The sequence below is a fragment of the Protomyctophum bolini genome (assembly GCF_963924005.1).
Source record: "Protomyctophum bolini genome assembly, chromosome: 15".
Classification (NCBI taxonomy): domain Eukaryota; kingdom Metazoa; phylum Chordata; class Actinopteri; order Myctophiformes; family Myctophidae; genus Protomyctophum; species Protomyctophum bolini.
Genome location: NC_137876.1, coordinates 38,575,706 through 38,595,539, shown reverse-complemented (window position 1 = coordinate 38,595,539; position 19,834 = coordinate 38,575,706). Strand labels below are relative to the sequence as shown.

The window sequence follows — 19,834 nt, the reverse complement described above, 5'->3', positions numbered from 1 at the left end:
GCATACTATAGCGCGCCGTTTTTCATCATTTTTGAGGATTAAAAAAAAATGACGAAATGACAAAAACGATGGGTTATAGCCCATGTTTTTTGAAATTTTGAAAAAAAAAGTTAGCCTCGTTTCTCATCATTTTGGACCATGGGCTATAGCCCATATCGTACGGCATACTATAGCGCGCCGTTTTTCATCATTTTTGAGGATTTGAAAAAAATGACGAAATGACAAAAACGATGGGTTATAGCCCATGTTTTTTGAAATTTTGAAAAAAGAAGTTAGCCTCGTTTCTCATCATTTTGGACCATGGGCTATAGCCCATATCGTACGGCATACTATAGCGCGCCGTTTTTCATCATTTTTGAGGATTTGAAAAAAATGACGAAATGACAAAAACGATGGGTTATAGCCCATGTTTTTTGAAATTTGAAAAAAGAAGTTAGCCTCGTTTCTCATCATTTTGGACCGTGGGCTATAGCCAATATCGTACGGCATACTATGGCACACCGTTTTTCATCATCCAGGCCCATGAATTAGAGGATAAAGCTCACATGTTACCCAAATAGTTGAATACACAAAAGCTAAGGCACTGGTGTCGTACGTGAACGGGGTTCAACTCCCTACAGTGCCCTGCTAAATGTGTTGTATTCACCGGAAAAATTGAGTGTTGCGGAGGATGAGAAACATTATCAAGTTGCCGAAAAATTGCGGAGTTTTACGTATGAATTGTGGAAAATTGCGGAAAATTGCGGAAAAAACGTTTGGTTATAGCACATAGTTTTTTTAATTTTTGGAAAAATTGCGGCAATTGCGGAAAAAACGATGGGTTATAGGCCATGTTTTTTGAAATTTTGAAAAAAAAAGTTAGCCTCGTTTCTCATCATTTTACCGTGGGCTATAGCCCATATCGTACGGCATACTATGGCACGCCGTTTTTCATCATTTTTGAGGATTTGAAAAAAATGAAAAAATGAAAAAAACAATGGGTTATAGCCCATGTTTTTTGAAATTTTGAAAAAAAAGGTTAGCCTCGTTTCTCATTATTTTGGACCGTGGGCTATAGCCCATATCGTGTGGCATACTATGGCACGCCGTTTTTCATCATTTTGAGGATTTGAAAAAAATGAAAAAATGAAAAAAACGATGGGTTATAGCCCATGTTTTTTGAAATTTTGAAATTGCGGAAAAATTGCGAAATTGCGGAAATTGCGGAAAAATTGCGTAGTGTTTCCTAGGAATTGTGGAAAATTGCGGCAATTGCAAATTGCGGAAATTGCGGAAATTGCAATGCCATGGACCAATGAACCATTTAAATACAACAAATTGAGCAGGGCACTGCAGGGAGTTGCACCCCGTTCCGGTAAACCAGAAGTACGACACCAGTGCCTTAGTTTTTGTGTTGTCATTTACAGGTCCTTTTGTTGAAATGTAAATTTTACATTTCAACAGTGTGTGTGTGTGTGTGTGTGTGCCCCAAGATGGTCCGTTGCTGCCCTCTAAAGGCCTGGCTGCATTGTCAGTTATTAGAATGTCAGCTAAACCAAATATATCACAAAACTCCTCTGATGTTTTTCTCAATCATTGATTCACAATACCAGAATGCACTTTTAATCATAATACATGAAGCTGCATTACACTGCAACCACACTGTGGCTACCTTTTTATTCACAATGCAAAGTTATTGTACTCCTAAATATATCATGGTGTAGTCTAGCTCTGGTCCATAGCTCTAATGGGCATTATAACTAGGCCTATATATGGACCTGCTGTAGTCAGCACAGTAGATTCATATTTCAATCGATAACGTATATGGGGCTGACCCATCGGTCAGCAGGCTGAAGGTGCAGCGTGTCCACTGGTCCAGGTCCATGGCATAGGAGTGTGTAATTGTGTACATTTCTCCAGGGGCAGAAATGTAGCTTGATTCACCTGCTGCCGTGGTGAGCTACTTGTAGCTGTACAAGCTACGCTTTTGAAGTAGCTGACCCAACTGTGTGTGTGTGTGTGTGTGTGTGTGTGTGTGTGTGTGTGTGTGTGTGTGTGTGTGTGTGTGTGTGTGTGTGTGTGTGTGTGTGTGTGTGTGTTCTCTTACTTGCAGTATGTGTGATGGCTCCATACCCAGACTGCACTTCTACCATCCCAATTCCGGTCATCGGTCAATAGCTGTCTAGACATAAAGTGAAATATTACCCACTACCCAGCAATGGAAGGCCAAGAGAAATCTAGGTGCTGTATTGCAGTGTTTCCCAAACACTGGGTACTGGTGGGCCTTGAGTAAATATCGAGGGATCCTTTTTTTCCAGAAAATAAAATTAAAATGGGGTGTAATCGTGTCCAAACAGAGGATAGGAAAAAGACCAATAACAATAGTCTGCTTGCCTATCGGCAACTACACTGATAATAAATAATTGCATTATTATGAATGTGTTTATTTGGCCAACATGCAGTTCTTATGGGCAGAGAGATAATACAGTTTGAGACTGAAGAGGAAGAAAAGGCATGAATAGCCTACTGGAAAGGCAGTACGGGAAGTAATACTGGGAAAGAATGATAATGGTGAGCGGGAAGGTGATAAAGAAAGAGAGAGATAGAGAGAGAAACTAGAGCACCGCCCCTCCTTCCTGCTTTTGCCATCTGATGTCGATACTGTGTTGCTAGGGGCAACCAGCCATGGGAGAGACGAGAGATAAAGAGTGGAGGGGGGGGGGGGCAGCTGGTAAGAGGGATAGCTCATAGTACTCAAATTGAGCCAAACGACAAGCGGAAAGAGAGACAGAGGGAAAGGATGAAGTCCTGACTCATCTGTATTCATTCATTCTTCATTCAATCAATCTGTGTTTTTCAGTTCCATCCATCCAGGACAGACAGACCCTTCTCTTTGCGAAACAGAGCTGAGCACAGCATGAGGATGGGGAATGGACAGTAAACCAGAGGACATGACAGCCTAGCTAGCATCAGCAGCAGAGAGGCGGGCTGGCCATTCGTTGGCTGACGTGGTCACGAGCCGAGCAGCCAATGAGGCGCCGTCGAGCACCTCCCCAGCTCAGCGGAACGGACGCAGAAGCAGCCAGAAGCCTGGCTCAGCTCACTTATTAATGAATGGAGAGGCGGCCGAGCCGCATCACTCCACATCACGCTCTCCATGCTCTCTCTTCTAAAGCTCTACTCTGCTGCCTGACACGGGAGGAAGAACTACAACAGCAACAACAGGGCAGTGACAATACGGAGAAAGTGCATGGGAGAGACAACAGCACTGAAAATGAAGAGACGACAAGCGCAACACACAGACGACCTCGATGAGGTTGCTACAGATGATTTGGTGGCAGCTATCACCAACGCGGACCCCCACCCCGACCTCCATCCACCCGAGGCTTCTCCTTCTTCCTCTTCCTCATCGTTATCTCCACCCCCTCTGCCCCCGTTAGCCATGCCCCCCTCCACTTCTGTCTCTGCCCTCCTGGCGCTGGCCTCCCCGGCCACCCGCCGCTCCATCTCCATGGGGGACTTCCAGAGGGTGACCGGGGCCCTGCTCGCGGGGTCAGAACCACTCTCGGGCGCCGCCACGGCCCCTTCCTCCAAGCTGGTCACACCCAGCTCCAGCATGGAATTTGCGGCTGCCCGGCGCCACCTCCTGGAGGTGGAGGAGCGCCAGCGGGTCATCCATGCCATGGAGCGGCATCTGGAGGAGCTGAGGGAGGTGTTCGTGCACTCGGAACGAGACGTGGTCATTCAAGGGGAGAAGGTGTCCCGCATCTCTGGGCAGGTACAGCAGGGGGAGCTGTATGTGGCGGAGAACACCCAGCGGCTGAAGAAAGGCCTGCGGTTCAAGAAACATCGTCCCACCATCGTGTTCTCCTCTATGCTGGGGCTGCGTACCTGCCTCCCATGGCCTGTCAAGCACAAATAGAACATTGGAGGACTGTGTTCACTCAGAGCTTTTTTTTTTTTTTTTTTTTTGCATTCGTTGCTTTTTTGCATACAAACCATGGATAGACTTCTCTATTAGCTACTATTCATTGACCTGGTTGGCTGCTGTCCTTTTCCGCTATTCTGCTCTTGCATCTTGAGGCAGGTCCTCATGGTCTGAGTGTCTACTACTACAGCTAGGAGCTGCAGGATCAGCACACACAGACTTATGGTGCATCGCTGAGGAAATGGCAATAGCTAGCAAACCGATGAAAACTGTACTAGTCACGATGTCTTCAAGATATCATTCATGTGTTCAGTTTTTGTGCAGATGCTCTGCTCTTTGCAGTTTCAGTGTAATGGTTTGACAAGAGATCTAGCTTGGAATGTGAGGTCTCCAATTGGTTAGTGTTTTTACCAGATCAGATCGTACGTGAAGTGGTCTGAAGATTGACTATAGTAACATGGTAAAAGGAGTTTTTTCTCAGCACATCACTCAGGTTATGCAGAAATGATATAGAGACGATGGAGAGATTGGGAGGATTATGTAAGATTGGCCAGTTTGCTGGAATAAGAATCTGAGAAAGAGAGTGAAAGAGGGGCAGGGAAGGAGAATATTTGCTGCATTGTTATATAAAGCCAGCGGACAGAGGTAGGATGAGGAATGAAAAACAGAGGTTAGTAAAGAAAACAGAAACATCTATGTATTGTGCTGATAAGGAAATTACATTGACAGTTCAGAAAACGTGCCTTGGCCACCACACTCAGCGGCCAAATATTGTTGGCAGGGAAGAGACAGCGGGAGCAAGGGAGCAAGATAAAAGAGGAGAGGAGTTTATGCCTGGGATGATTCCACCTGTGGCCTCATTCATTTTGTCACCTGGCAACCCCTCGTCTCTCTTCACCCTCAGTGTTTTCTGTTCCAAGAAACCCTCAGAATGTATCCACCAAACACTGTATCTATAGAGAACTGTAGAATCTCCCTCCGGGATTTAGGAATAGCAGTAATTGAAAATGAACTGGAACTGGCTGTGTGTGGAGCAATGTACTGTAAAGGAAAATTGCTTGTGTTTGACACTGCTTGTTTGTGTAATGTTGGGTATACACTTAAAGGCCCTCATTTATCAACCGTGCGTACGCCAAAATATGGGTGCACGCCAAAATTGCCGACATTTTCGACATTTACCATTTCCGGCAAAGCTTGAAATTGAACGTGACAACGTTCAAAACCCACGTCTGGTCGGCAGCTTGCTTACGCTTTTTCCTTGGCTGTTTTTCTGTCTTACACAAGCGGAGCAGCATTGTCTGAACTGCTGACACGCTGTCACAGGCATCTAAACATATGTTTTCGCTCCTAAAATGTTAATATAAAACGGTATGTGTATGTTAAAAAAAGGGAGAGATTTCCAACTTTACAAGTAATTAAAATCGCGCAATTAAAAACAATATAACATGTTTACAATGTATTAGTTTGTGCTTATTAAAACAGTGCTTTACTGGCCTTGTTATGCAAGCGCACTTGTGAGATGATTTTGGAGCGCATGCGGTGATGCGGCATATGTGATTATGATATTATTTTTAAAAAGGCATACATGGACTGCACGCCTTTATTTCCAAGTGACAATGACAAGCATACAGCTTGCCTATTTGTAGTAAGTAGCCTACTAGCAGGCTATAGGCGTAAGGGGCTTAATCATTCACCATTTAAATAAGTGCTTTGACAGTTCAGATAAAAGCGAGATCATTTTCGGGGGTCGGGAGGGAGGACGGGACCGCGGCGTGCGTCGCCAACACATACCAGCTAGCCGCGGCAAGCCTTCATCCATATGTTTATGATTCGTTCATCAATGATCAAATCACTACATAAACGTTGATTATGACTGCCTTGGCGACATGATAGCCTCTCTCATGCTGCATGAGAGAGGCTATCATGTCGTCAAGGCAGTCACCTACAGGACTTTAATATCACAGCAGTGCGCAGTCTTCGCCGTGCACAGCGCACGAATGGGTAAAATTAATATAGGCCAGCCTACAAACTAATTCCATTCATGGCGATGCGATGTCGAGGTGTCATGTAGGTGCGTGCGTGCGTGGACATGACAGCAAGGCAAGCGAGGTGAGAGGGAAACTTTATTTAATTCATGCAGGTGTTCGCTCTTTATTTATTTAACAAGACACCAGTTGGGCTTGCAAGTTGCGTGTGCGTCTGTGTGTGTGTGTGTGTGTGTGTGTGTATGAGAGAGGGGGGTGAGGCGCCAGAGGCGGGCAGCAAGACATGGGAGAAACGTATTTTTTCCTGTAACCGGTTAGTGGTTACCAAACTTACCAGCCGTCGTATTACAATTGTTCATGTCGCAAAAACGAGGGTGAGGCTTGATTTCATAGGGCGTGTCAGATAGATTTCAGCCGTCACATTTATTAACGTCAGAACGAAATTAAGGAAGGATCAGCTGTTTGCGATCACTTTATAAATGCCGTGGCGACGTGGGTGTACTACGAAACCTGCACTCGAATCTGTGGCAGATTTTACACTCGATTAATAAATGAGGGCCTTAGACTAAACCATTACTGTATGCAATGTTAATGGGAGCAAAGGAGGAGACAGTGACATTTTGCTGATCATTCGTGCTGTCATGTGAGACAGAGTGAGAGTTGCATCCAAAACAACGGGATCATAATTTACGAAGATTGTATGCACCACAGTAGGGACACTGGTGACATTCAATTCTTATCAAGGAAAGAGAAATAAAAAAACTGTACAGTATAGCGCGATTAGACAATGTGTTAGACAACAAATCTTTGTTGAAACTGATTAATCTTTACAATGAATATTCATTCATACTTTGTCATAGCAGCGCTGTTCAGGGACAAACCTATTGTCATAATGACAATGTCGTTCTGCAGTCAATCACTTTATTCAATAGATCTTGTTAGGAGGCGATGGTCAATCAATAATGATTCACCATGGCCACAGCAATGTATCAGTTCCCCATGTAGGTGACCTGGTTTCTACCTAATAGGGCAAGATTCTTTTTGTTTCTGCTCTTTCCATCCATTTCATGTTTTCTTCTCCTATGCTTATCTTTTAGGCCATCCCACTCTGCCCCCACTTCTACAATACATCTGTTAGTGCTGATCTCCAGGAGACTAATGCTAAAATGCTTGTTGGGCTTTGTTTTCTTGCTTCCTAAGAATCATGTTTAAAAGAAACAAAAATGTTTTCACTATTCAATAGCTTAGTCCTTCATTCAAATTAAATCTAGAAGCAGCAGAGCAGCAGAGGTATGATTGCCTGGAAAACATCAGTGTATCATTTGGGATGCATCAGGAATGCTGGGATGGGGATTTGTCCTTGTAATAGTCAAAGTATTGAACTAGCAATTGATGCATTGCTTCGAGGACAGGCTGTCTGCATCAGTAACTCTAGGTGAACACAACCATTAAAGTGATGCATGTCGATAGTCGAATGAGATGTGATAGTGGTAAATGCCCCAGTATTGATTGTAGGCTGCAGCAAATCATATTGAGATCACTATTTATCTTTGCTGATTTTTCTACTATTAGTAAAAGGGCTTAAACAGATCTTTTTTCAATATAGTTGCAGGAATATATATACTTCTTGTTTGAGACAAAGCTATTTCTTACTTCTAAATGGGATTAGATTTTAAGAGGTTTTAAAGCATATGGCATATAGGTTTTAGATTACCATGATAACCTTATAATTGAATGTCCACGGGACCTACTGCCTTCCATCTCTGTGCAGGCAGGGTAGATACCAAACCATAGGGAGCAGAAACATGACAGCAACAAAGAGGTCTAGAAGGCCTTGTAAATGTAAACTCTTGGTTATCTACAAAATATAGCTATTGTTATAACTTATTTCGATATACTGTTTTTGTTTGTTTTAATAATGCCTTATGCAATGTCTGTGCACTGGTAATGAAGATAATAATGGAAATGATTATGATACTGATGAAGATGATAATGGTGAACTCATGACCACCATATAACTATCATTATCTGGGCTGAAAACGTTTAGTTTGTTGGTTTTGCTTTCTTTGTGTGTTTTTCTTCCACACACCTTTGAGGCACTGCACCTTTTTGTGTTTTTCTATGAATGATAAAGAACAAAAATACAAAAAACACCCAAAGATCTCTGGGCCCACTTGCATAATGAATGTAATGTTATTTATTGAGAGTTTTTGTTTAGATTTTTATCACTGAATATCCACTTTAGCAGCTTGTTTAACCTGTTGATGTTGACAATAAACCCTTTAATGTAGACATAAACAATTATAGCCTACATGTAGTTCCACACAATATATTATCATGCCGAGAAATCCTCTTGTAGGCATTGTAGGGCGTCTATACCGTATGTCGTATGACGCCGAGAGGCTAAATCGAGGAAAAGTTTTTGTTGTCAGACTCGCTGCTTTAATGGCTGTCGTGCGAGAATCATTGCTCCGGGACAGGGCACTGCTTTTGTTATGTTTATTAAAGTTATCACAGCATAGTTAAAGTGATTTGCGGTCGACAAAGTTGGACATTCCCCGTTCACCCCCTCTCTCTCCATTCATGAAAATGCCACCGGTGAACAGCTGACTTTTACTACCTGTCTGACACCACCAAACACCACGTGACCATAGCAACCATCGAGCTGTCTAACCTGTCCCCAACATTCCGGCCCCTAATTATTACATAATAAGACAGTAATAATTATCAATACATAGGTTCAGTTCATGTTGAAAAATGGTTACATTACATTATTTTCACACCTTTTCTTTTTTGCGATTTTTTTGTGCGCAAGAAGTTCATAGTTCATTGCCGGTCTTGAAAAGAACCCCACGCAAAAACAAAACGAATTCAAAGTCATGAAAAAAGTCAAGTACTCCAATATCAGGGAAAAAGTAAATCCAGGTCCTTGGAAAAGGAGCGAAGCCTTCACGACTCCATAGACTCCTGAAGAAGGCAGATCTTTGTCACAGGTCTGCATAGAAGGCTGGTCCGGGTCTTGATCCGGACCTGTCGAACAAGTCCGTTCCGATCTGGAATTGTCTCTGTAATCCTCCCAATGATCCAGGAGTCAACGTGGTGGTTTTTAAGGTTTCAGCATCGAACAGACAAAATGCGTGAGTGTATCTCTATGCATGTGGGCCAAGCCGGAGTCCAGATGGGCAATGCCTGCTGGGAGCTGTACTGTCTGGAGCATGGCATACAGCCTGACGGACGGATGCCCAGTGATAAGACTGTTGGTGTAGCAGACGACGCCTTCAACACCTTCTTCAGCGAGACTGGAGGAGGACAGCACGTCCCCAGGGCCGTCTTTGTCGACAATGTAGGGCGTCTATACCGTATGTCGTATGACGCCGAGAGGCTAAATCGAGGAAAAGTTTTTGTTGTCAGACTCGCTGCTTTAATGGCTGTCGTGCGAGAATCATTGCTCCGGGACAGGGCACTGCTTTTGTTATGTTTATTAAAGTTATCACAGCATAGTTAAAGTGATTTGCGGTCGACAAAGTTGGACATTCCCCGTTCACCCCCTCTCTCTCCATTCATGAAAATGCCACCGGTGAACAGCTGACTTTTACTACCTGTCTGACACCACGTGACCATAGTAACCATAGCAACCATCGAGCTGTCTAACCTGTCCCCAACAGGCATGTAGGCCTATAAAGCCTGCTTAGTTGTATGACAGTACAGCGTGTTGCAATACCATGCTTTGTGAGCTTGTAGATGTGCTATTTTTGGTACACCACTGAGTATAGGAGTTGAAGGGTCATATGAACTCAATCAATAGCAAGCGATTATTCATATTATAGTCTTGTTCTTCCAGAAATTACATCTGATCTCAAATCCAAACTGGACGTACTGGATGACACAATTTTAAAAGGTCTTATACCCCTTCATGGGCGGTACACTGGTCAACCACAGGTCCAATAATAGAGTAAAATGTTTCTTTATCATTTGAATGTGCTAATTAGTATGGTAGTGTAATATTTTGTTCTGCTAAGCACAGTATGTTTTCTTTCCTTCTTTTTTTTTATTGTCTAAGATTTGTTTATGGTTATAGTTAAATCTTCACGGAAATGGTTTTGTTGTTTATTAATTAAAGAATATAATTACTATGTGTGTGAATGTTTAAGAATATAACTGTCTATGAATCTTGAATCAAAACATTATATCCATAACTTTAACAGGTTTGGGGTCAATTCAATCTCAGCTAAAAGTGCACACTGAACCTGAAATTCCAAAACTAATGTCTAACATAATTTTAAGAACCCGTTTGCTGAAAGAAATCAATTCTACTTCATCAGTTGAAAGCCAATTGACCCCAACCTAGCAGTACAGTATACTAGCATTGCTTTTTCATATGCTTTTGCTGTGCAGTGAAAGAATGAAGGTTTTGCTAAAGTTTCTGTTCACAGAGTCCTTTACTTAAGTGCAGACACAAAATGTACCAGACTAATAAATGTTTTAAGGATAGATTTTAATTTAGGCAATCAGAACGTTTTATAATAAAGGCATCGAATGATTAGAATAAATGTGGAAACTGCCTGAAATGTTCCAGTGTGTTTATTTCTCTGACAGTGAATAAATAATTATATAGGGTAGCTCATCTTTGAGTTTTTTGCTTGTTTTAATGCTATTTTACGTTTGTGTTTTTCTCTCTTTTCTGCCCTGTAAAGTACTTTGCGCTGCATTCTATGACATGAAAAGTGCTATATAAATAAAGTTTATTAATATTATTATTATTATCTGTGGGATTGTGTTAGAAACTGTTCAACTGAAACTGATGAGGCTTTTACATCAAGTGGGATCTCAAGACAAGCTGTTTGCAGTACAACAATATACAGTAACGTTTTTTTTCCTTAGGGGACATGAGGTCTTTTTATTACTGGTACTAGAATTTCGCCCCCCTTCGGGGGGCTCAATCCTAGTGTCGTTGCAGCGCAATATGGGAAGAAGGAAATTGCGGGAATTGACAGACTCCACTTCATGTTTCAGCTGTGGTTTTAAACTCAGTAGTGTGCCCTGCACACAGCGCACACTCGCAATTGCAGCTGGAGGGCGACGCGACACACACACACACACACACACACACACACACACACACACACACACACACACACAGAGCGATGTGTGGATAAATCACTGAGATTTGGGAAATGTGTTCAGAAGTACAACGATTAAGCACGCACAGGCAAATGTCAGAAGCATCTGTTTCGGTTTCCAAACAGGAAGTTGTAAATGTGCTTATTAGACGGAGGCAGCGTGATGCTGGCATCTATTGTGATGCCAGCATCACCACATTTCACATAGAAATATAAGCACCCATTTACTCGCTTAGCGGAGACTGTGGGGTGGTAGAGGACATCTCCCCGGACGCGTGGGTATGTCCAGATAGTTGCCTCGCGGAGGCCTCTTTGTCCAGTGTCCATTCTGGGTCTGGAAACGGCACTTTTTTGAGTGTTGACCCCAATAGAAGGTCTGCTGCTCTGAATTTTACACCTCTCCCGCTTAGCGGAGACTGTGGGGTGGTAGAGGACATCTCCCCGGACGCGTGGGTATGTCCAGATAGTTGCCTCGCGGAGCCGTCTTTTGTCCAGTGTCCAGTCTGGGTCCGGAAACGGTAATTTATTTTGCATTGACCCCAGTAGAAGCTCTGCTGCTCTGAATTTTACACCTCTCTCGCTTAGCGGAGACTGTGGGGTGGTAGAGGACATCTCCCCGGACGCGTGGGTATGTCCAGATAGTTGCCTCGCGGAGGCCTCTTTGTCCAGTGTCCATTCTGGGTCTGGAAACGGCACTTTTTTGAGTGTTGACCCCAATAGAAGGTCTGCTGCTCTGAATTTTACACCTCTCCCGCTTAGCGGAGACTGTGGGGTGGTAGAGGACATCTCCCCGGACGCGTGGGTATGTCCAGATAGTTGCTTCGCGGAGGCCTCTTTGTCCAGTGTCCATTCTGGGTCCGGAAACGGTACATTTTTTTGCATTGACCCCAGTAGAAGCTCTGCTGCTGTGAATTTTACACCTCTCCCGCTTAGCGGAGACTGTGGGGTGGTAGAGGACATCTTCCCAAACGCGTGGGTATGTCCAGATAGTTTCCTGGCGGAGCCGTCTTTTGTCCAGTGTCCACTTTATAAAGTCCATGCACTCCAGTGAATAGCATTTATCCATTTAGATAACTTTTTTATGTTATTTAATTACTTATTTTTACACAGAAACATAATGTGTGTCTTTACAATAACTGTAATGTAATAATAATACTAATAATGTAATGTAAAAATTATTTAATTAACGAATTAAATAATCTTATTTTATTCTGAAAGCAACCGGATGTCTTAAATCTGCTAGCTGTCAGACCGGAAGTTCTAAATTTGCTCATAAGACGGAGCCTTAGACGGAGCCAACTCGCAGGCAGTGCGAGAGGCTGGTTACAGGATTCTATAGGTCAGCCGTTTTGGTGTGACACACACGGCTTCCACATTTAGCTTCATACTGGGTGAAAGTGTCCTTCCAAAAATTATTATTTCGCTCGAAATTCTTATTCACAATGACATCGAGTTGAGGTGTTTGTGTTTTAGGGTAATTGTTGCATAAGCGCTATTTCGCACTATTTCTCCCTCCCCTCCCCTGTGTCTGAAGCAGCTAGCATGGAAGCTATATGGATTATGGAAGCTTTCCCTCCGATTGCACACAACCATGCCGTTATCCACGCGTCCATCCGATTGCTTTTAATGTAAATGTCCCATCCACTGAGCAATAGCGATATAAGCGCCTTATTCATTCATTCGATTCATTTGGGTGTGGGGCTGTGCAGTGCTGTGGGCAGCCTTTCTGACGGAGGCTCGGAGCTGCTGCTGCTGACGCTGTTCGAGTCGCATGGAGCAGTATAGAGTAGGCGTGGCGCAGCATTAGAAGGGCGCAGCAAATGCACGACATTGAGGGGTAGAAACCATCCCGGTCGCGTGGTTCATCTAACGCGTGTGTCACTGTGAAGGACTGGCCCCAATAAGTGAACGTAGTTGGCGTAGTAGACGCCAACATGACGATTCTGACGTAGGCTGGTGATGTTGAGCAACAATGGCGTGGTTGACAAAAGTAATATTTATTCAGTAATTAAGACATTTCTTTCAATGAAATGTAGCCTATATGTATTCTGGGAGTGTGCCGAATTTATTTTGCATATAGAGATGTGTGGTGAAAGTGTGGTTGGGTCGGAGAAAGCTGTTGGATAAACGGCCATGTGCTTATGTACCCCTGTCTATTAGGGTAGCAGGATTATTATGATTATTATTATTAGTATTGTTATTGTGATTATTACATGGATTATTGTTGTGATGTGAGCTTGTGGCTGACTCACTATCTAGAAAATAAAAACATGGCACTTCATTTAAAATAGGTTACAGACCCCTGTTATATGCGCTTGTTTTGGGATTCTTTTTAAAGACCTATTTACTTGTTTCTATGAGACATGGCAACGCCAACAGCGCAGCGAAAGGCATCCACGTCTTTCTCTTGTGAAATGCTGAGATTAGAAACGACCATAATTATTTCATTTCTCAACCTTAAAAAAAAAATAAAGACATCTCCATAATCTTTGGGAAGTGTGTGTAGCAAAAGTAGTCGGCATTGTCATGGTTGAAAGTATTCATGCAACACTGACGCTGTAAGCTGTGTGATGCTAACGCGCTAACACCGTTAGCATGGTCTGTGTTGGTCAAAGGAAAAAGGATAGATATGAAACTACTGGCCAAAGTGTCATACAAAACACAACACCTAAAATCGGAATGTGATGGTGACCTATTGAGCACAAACAGACAATCATGATTTGCTTGCTGGACCTATAATTAATTTATGTGCATTACATTTCCACCTCGCACATATAAATCAAAAGCAAGATGGATGCTAACGCGCTAACACCGTTAGCATGTTCTGTGTTGGTCGGAAAAAGGATAGATATGAAACTACTGGCCCAAATAAATGTCATAGAAAACACAACACCTAAAATCGGAATGTGATGGTGACCTATTGAGCACAAACAGACAATCATGATTTGCTTGCTGGACCTATAATTAATTTATGTGCATTACATTTCAACCTCGCACATATAAATCAAGCCACAGTGCAGTCAGAGAGTAGTTCACAGGTCACACACAGGAGCAGTGAAAGGGGGAGGGGACTTGGGATGGCAGTGTAGAGTAGGCACGACATTGAGGGGTAGAAACCATCCCGGTCGCGTGGTTGATCTAACGCGTGTGTCACTGTGAAGGACTGGCCCCATTAAGTGAACGTAGTTGGCGTAGTAGACGCCAACATGACGATTCTGACGTAGGCTGTTGAGGTTGAGCAAGAATAGCGTGTTTCAGAAAAGTAATATTTAAACAGTAAAGAAGACATTTTTGGCGAATGCAATGTAGTCTATGTCTTTTGTGGGAGTGTGCAGGTTTTATTTTGCATAGAGAGATGTGTGGTGGAAGTGTGGCTTGGTCGGAGATAGAGCACGAATGAACGGCCAGGTGCTCATGTACCCCTGTCTATTAGGGTAGCAGGATACGTGGTACTAGAGTCACCTTGCAGCAGCTAACAGCTGCAGCATGGTGGTTGTGCCGGTTCAGCAGAAAACCGCTTCAATAGAATGAGACTCTACAGCCCACAATAATAACGCTAACATTTATATAAATCCATATTTATATCACCACAGATTTGTTTTCTCCCAAACAGTATTTGTGTACTGGGATGGTGAGGAGGTCTATTCAACCTTCCACCCACCCACCCACCCATCCTGGTATACTTGTATCCATGACTCTATTCTCAGTTCAATCCGTTTAAATGGTGGTTAGATAACAAAGCACTCAGACAGAGTAGATGGTTGGGACAGAATTACAGAAAATGTATCCCACTTCCAAGTGCTCATTACCGCAAGACAGGATTTGTGAAGTTCCATTAAGCTGATGATCCTGACCCACCCCCGTCGTTCCCTTATGCAAACACATCATTCAGACGGATTTAGACAAGAAGTGAGCACCAGAGTAATCTGAGTAAATGGGACTTTAGACACATAAAGTATCCCCCAATTCCGTATTATTTTGAAGCATACAGGCTTATGCTTAATTGATACTGAGTTGAGTGCCAGACAGTGTTGCATTCAAAATTATTTCAGATCTACAAATTCACAACGAGTGGCTACAGCCGCTACATTATGCGACATGTTGTGAGCCTTTAAATCTTAATTTTTTTGTTGCACAACACTGGCATGCAAAAATCAGACACAAAAACCTGACTCATGGATGCACACATTTTGAATGTGGAGTCGACCATTAATGCCTCGCCATGTACTCCACCATCAGAATCCACACAAATCCTCAGATTAATGGAAGCTTCACTCTTCATATCAGGGATTACCATTATACCGAGTGTGCAATATGCGTCGATAAATGCATTGTGCATACACAAATACTGTAGATGGGTGGGGGGGAAAGTAAGTGAATGGAGTGTTGGGAACACACTGAGTGTTCAGTGTACATTATGCAACAAAAACTCTATCGCATGCCTGATGCCTCACACACCAAGGGATGCCAACACACCTGGATCCTGCAGGACTCCTGCATTGCCATTTCCCCTGGATTTGGTATCAAACTCCCAAAATTCACAGAACACAGGAATTTACATCTACTACATTTCTGGGGGAGGACCCTAGACCCACTGCTTGGGGGTCTAGGGCAGTGCATGAAATCATACAGAGATGTTAACTTAAATAATGGTTATTATTATTAAAGATGGGTCTTGCATATTGGTTCAGTCATCAAATCAATTTCTGTAGGCCTATGTTTTGCGTTTTAATGGCTGAAATTGTACCCATCATTTTCCAATGCTAGTAAAGCAAGCCTGATAAAAGTATAAAACGTCTTAAATTCACCAGAACACAAGAACACAACCCTAATGGAAGGATGTGTGTGGGAATATGGGCCACTTACTTTAGGTCCCAGCAGAGCAGCATGGTTATGCTGACTGTCAGCGAGGTGATCTGTTGTGTAAGTGGCAGGTTGCTGTTACATCACTCTGGATCCAGGACAGAGGGTCAGCAGCTCAAATGTGCAGTGGTGGGATGCAATGGATGAGGTAACAGGAAGAGTGGGGCACCTAAACATTGTGGGCATGCACCTCACTGTTAAAAGGCTTATTTGACATTTTATGCATTATATTCCTACAGTTGCTACAAAGCATGCAGTGTTAAGAAAAGGGCAATCAACCTAGGTGGGGTTGGCGAAAGGGCCTTTCTGTGTCAACTACTGTATGTTATGTGATAAGAAATTGTCTCTGGCTAAAGCTATCAATTTAATTGCCAATTGGAATAAATAATAGTTATACTATTAGCCTCTTTTGTATGCTATACTGGATTTGGGATTAATCTTGTCTGCTTTGTTAGACTATACTGTAGCTGCAGTCTAATTTGTTCTTTGTAAATGAGAAATGTTTTAAGACTAGACAGATTAGATGGTTTTCTGTTATTTAAATCTAATTATATTCTGAAAGATTATAAAATATTCAGTGTGCTTACCTGTCAAAGATGTTGTAGTCTATACTTTGTAGTCTCAACACGCACTTGAGAAGTGATATCCGTAAATTCTGAGTAACTCATTTATTTTATTATACCAGATCGGTAAAACTCTTGATATCACAAGTCATTGCTGCTGCAGTTGACACTGAAGTATAATAGACATTGAACACTCTGTCATTCTCATTCCCTTTCAGCACATGAACCACAGTGAGATTCAAGCTGTACAGAGTCTAAAAAATAAAATAAAAGACATTAAGCTTCCCAGTGGTGTGGTGGTCAAATTCAGTGATTGAATGACTTCTTTAAATATTTTGGAATCTTTATCACAACATGGGTAACATTTCCCCTGCTGACCTAGGTCTGGTGCCCGGCGCAGACCACATATGATAATGACAATGTATGACATATACATGTAAATGACGCTATAGTAATGTCAGTAAGCATGCACATTGTGAATTTCACAAAGTGAAGAATTATAATTGAGCTAAATTGAACAACTCATTTGGCAGCTCTATAGACCAGTCAAGACTGAATCAGTTTCTTGAAATAATGCATTGTTCAATTTAGCGTGACTATTAATTTCGCTGGCCAGTGGCCACTCCTCTTTCTCTGAGTTACGGTCGGGAGGGGGTCTTGTACAGTATGTGAGCTCAAACTTTAAATTATTCAAATCATGGTTACTGATGTTGGGCAGGAAGGAGACAGTCCATTTACTAGCCCTCGGGGCTTTGAGAGCGACAGCACTTTATTCTACTCATGCCAGGAACAGAAAGACATATCAACATATATAATGAAATGTGCAGTATCATACAATGTGAAATGTGGACAACAAATGTAATATTTACAGTAAAAAGGGTAATGTCATTTGTTATGTATACTTTACAAAAGCCAACATCTATAGAGGGTATGCACATAAAGTGAATGGCAAATCGAGTGGCAAAGTTTATCGTCGTTTGGATGAATGGGCTGTCAAGGCCAGAAAGTAGTTTTTCCCACTCAGTAGGCGTTCCTGCATAACTTCCAGGTTAGATGATGAGGTCACGCGCATACCCTCTATTGTATCTGCGTGCTCTATTGATCTACTCCTTAACAGTGTTTACATGTGTGGTAACATATTTAACAATGGAGTTCCTACTTATATTTATGGTCAAGTGGAGACTCGTGCAGTCAACCTTTGCCTTGCTATCATAACCTGGTCTGTGTTAAACATTAATGTTTAATTATTCCCTAACAAAGTAACAAAACAATAAACATGGACACGGGAATGCATACAGGACAGCAAATGCAATCTGCATAGCAAAATCTTGAGTTACTTTAACTATGTTAATGAAACTGAGTTACTTTAAAGATGGAATGCCATGATTTCCCCCTTCTTCTCTTATCCTTTTTTCGATACAGTAGCAAATGACTGAAAATACTTTTTTATCAATTCTCTTACAAAGATACTGTATTTTCTCCTTTTTACGTGCCCTCTGGTGTTTGCATTATGATAAGAATTTCAAACCAGTTTGAATTGTTTTTTATCGATTTACAATCTATCATTACATGCCTAACCATGGGTAAATAAAGGTATAAAATAACCATTTTAAGTGTGTTATTGAGAAAGACATATTTGTAGAGAGGAAGTGAGTTTCCATTACAGTACATGGTGTCTTTCCTGTCCCTCTCAGAGGACCGTCTAGAGTCTAGACTGCTAATCGAACAGAGAAACAGTATTCTCCATGCGACCAAGAACATTAACGTCAAATTAGTACAAGACGGCAAACATCAGCTGTAACCAAAATCTATTCTGGGGATTGGAATAGCAAAACAAATGAGAAAATGCACAATATATACAACAGCGGCATGAGAGAAGCTGTAGCTGTTCCAGCTTAGGGGACACACATCGACATGGTATTTAGGCTGGCAATTCGAGATAGTTATATATATCGGATTGACTGATCAATCGGGCTGATATTCGCATTTTGCACCATACGGGGACCGGTGACTAAGGATGCCGATAAAGCAGATTTATTTTATTCCACTAATTGTTATTATGGATATAGAAACATTTAGAGGAAAATAGAATCGCTTGATATCGGCCTTCCTGTGCTCCCAAATATCGGTATCCGCCTTGAAAAACCAATATGGGACGATTCTAGCTGGCATGTGCATACAGTACCTGCAACCGCTCAGACTCACAAAGTGTGTTTAGAGAAGTGTGCGCCTTTATGTTCACCGAACAAATGACTATACAACAGAGGTACTAACGCACACTCCTATCTCCAAGTGCTATTTCCTTGTAGAACAGAGGCCTTTTCTTTTCAGAGTTTCTTTACAGAGCCTCATTTCTAACATACCGTCCTTATTCTCTAGGGACGTATTCCTGGAGCCAGAAGGAACTGGATCTTCTCCCCTCCATCCTGCCAGGGAGCAGTCAATGCTGGATCTGTGCCCAAAATCAGGTTAGACGGTGCATGGGGGCTAAGGTTTCAGCGCCCTGCGCTGGCAGCCAGGAGGCTTGGCTTTCTGTTGGAGACAGACTAACAGGCATGTGGCCACTTTCTGAGTTCATATCAACCTCTTCTCCTCTGTCTCTGGTGTAAAGACTACGGCTACTCTATTCATTGCTATGCAGAAGCTTGCTAAGCACATTTTTATGGCTTTGCAGCTTCTCGAGGGGATTTCATAAAAATAAATAAAAAAAGATCAAGTACATCCATTTTTTTTCCTGCAGGGCTGCAGTTATGTCTCAGCATCTATAGCAATCCTTGTCATACAACTGTGTAATTTAAAAACTGATTTAAAAATAGTTTACTTTTGACCCCGTGCTACATACGGTATGTGGAAAAAGTATACATTTCCAAAGAGCAGTGGTTCATAGTTAAATGCACCACAATGAAAACACGCCATCCTTTCGAGTTAGAATACCAAGAATGAGCTACAAAGGAAACACCTTTTCCTTTGAGTGGGAGGCTTTGAAAGTCTTCGGTTCTCATCTTGGTTTCCTGGAGGAAAGACTATTGAAGGGTACTGTGCATTACATATCCTCAGGTATCCCACGGTTCCTCACATGAAAGAGATCCAAATTTGTCCAAATCCTCTAGCTTGAGTCTGCAGAGAATTACATCATTGAAGGGAATTATGTGATCCTCTCCGATGAACATGCTCCGCGCAATGTGAGGGTATGGATAACATTTCATTAAGCATCCCATGCTGGTCCAATCCATTAGTATATGAACATACAGTAGTCCCTCTATGAGAAGGCTATCCCAAGTCCTTTCAGTCTGCAAGTTTATGTACATAGTTGACAGGGAAGTTCCCCGTCCTGGACATGTCTCCGTCTATGTGACCAACCTGGTGGACACAGGGAACACAAGATTTTGTATTATT

At 42.4% G+C, this 19,834-nt stretch overlaps 2 protein-coding genes across 4 annotated transcripts in view; one reads left to right on the top strand and one right to left on the bottom strand.

The window, feature by feature from the left end:
- Positions 1-2,434: 2,434 nt before the first annotated feature.
- LOC308328997 (uncharacterized protein) lies at positions 2,435-3,901 on the top strand (the record flags this gene model as incomplete). The annotated part of the gene is made up of 1 exon (XM_080783143.1): positions 2,435-3,901. Exon 1 carries the CDS (start codon positions 3,230-3,232, stop codon positions 3,899-3,901), a length of 672 nt encoding a protein of 223 aa, XP_080639269.1. The 5' UTR covers positions 2,435-3,229.
- A 12,627-nt stretch (positions 3,902-16,528) lies between these two features.
- Positions 16,529-19,834, bottom strand: part of asap3 (ArfGAP with SH3 domain, ankyrin repeat and PH domain 3) — a 43,495-nt gene continuing 40,189 nt past the window's right edge. For all 3 annotated transcript variants that reach the window (XM_080783224.1, XM_080783226.1, XM_080783225.1), the window contains exon 26: positions 16,529-19,798. In XM_080783224.1, the coding sequence (XP_080639350.1) occupies positions 19,724-19,798 (75 nt within the window). In that variant the 3' untranslated portion in view covers positions 16,529-19,723. The remainder of the gene's footprint in view (positions 19,799-19,834) is intronic.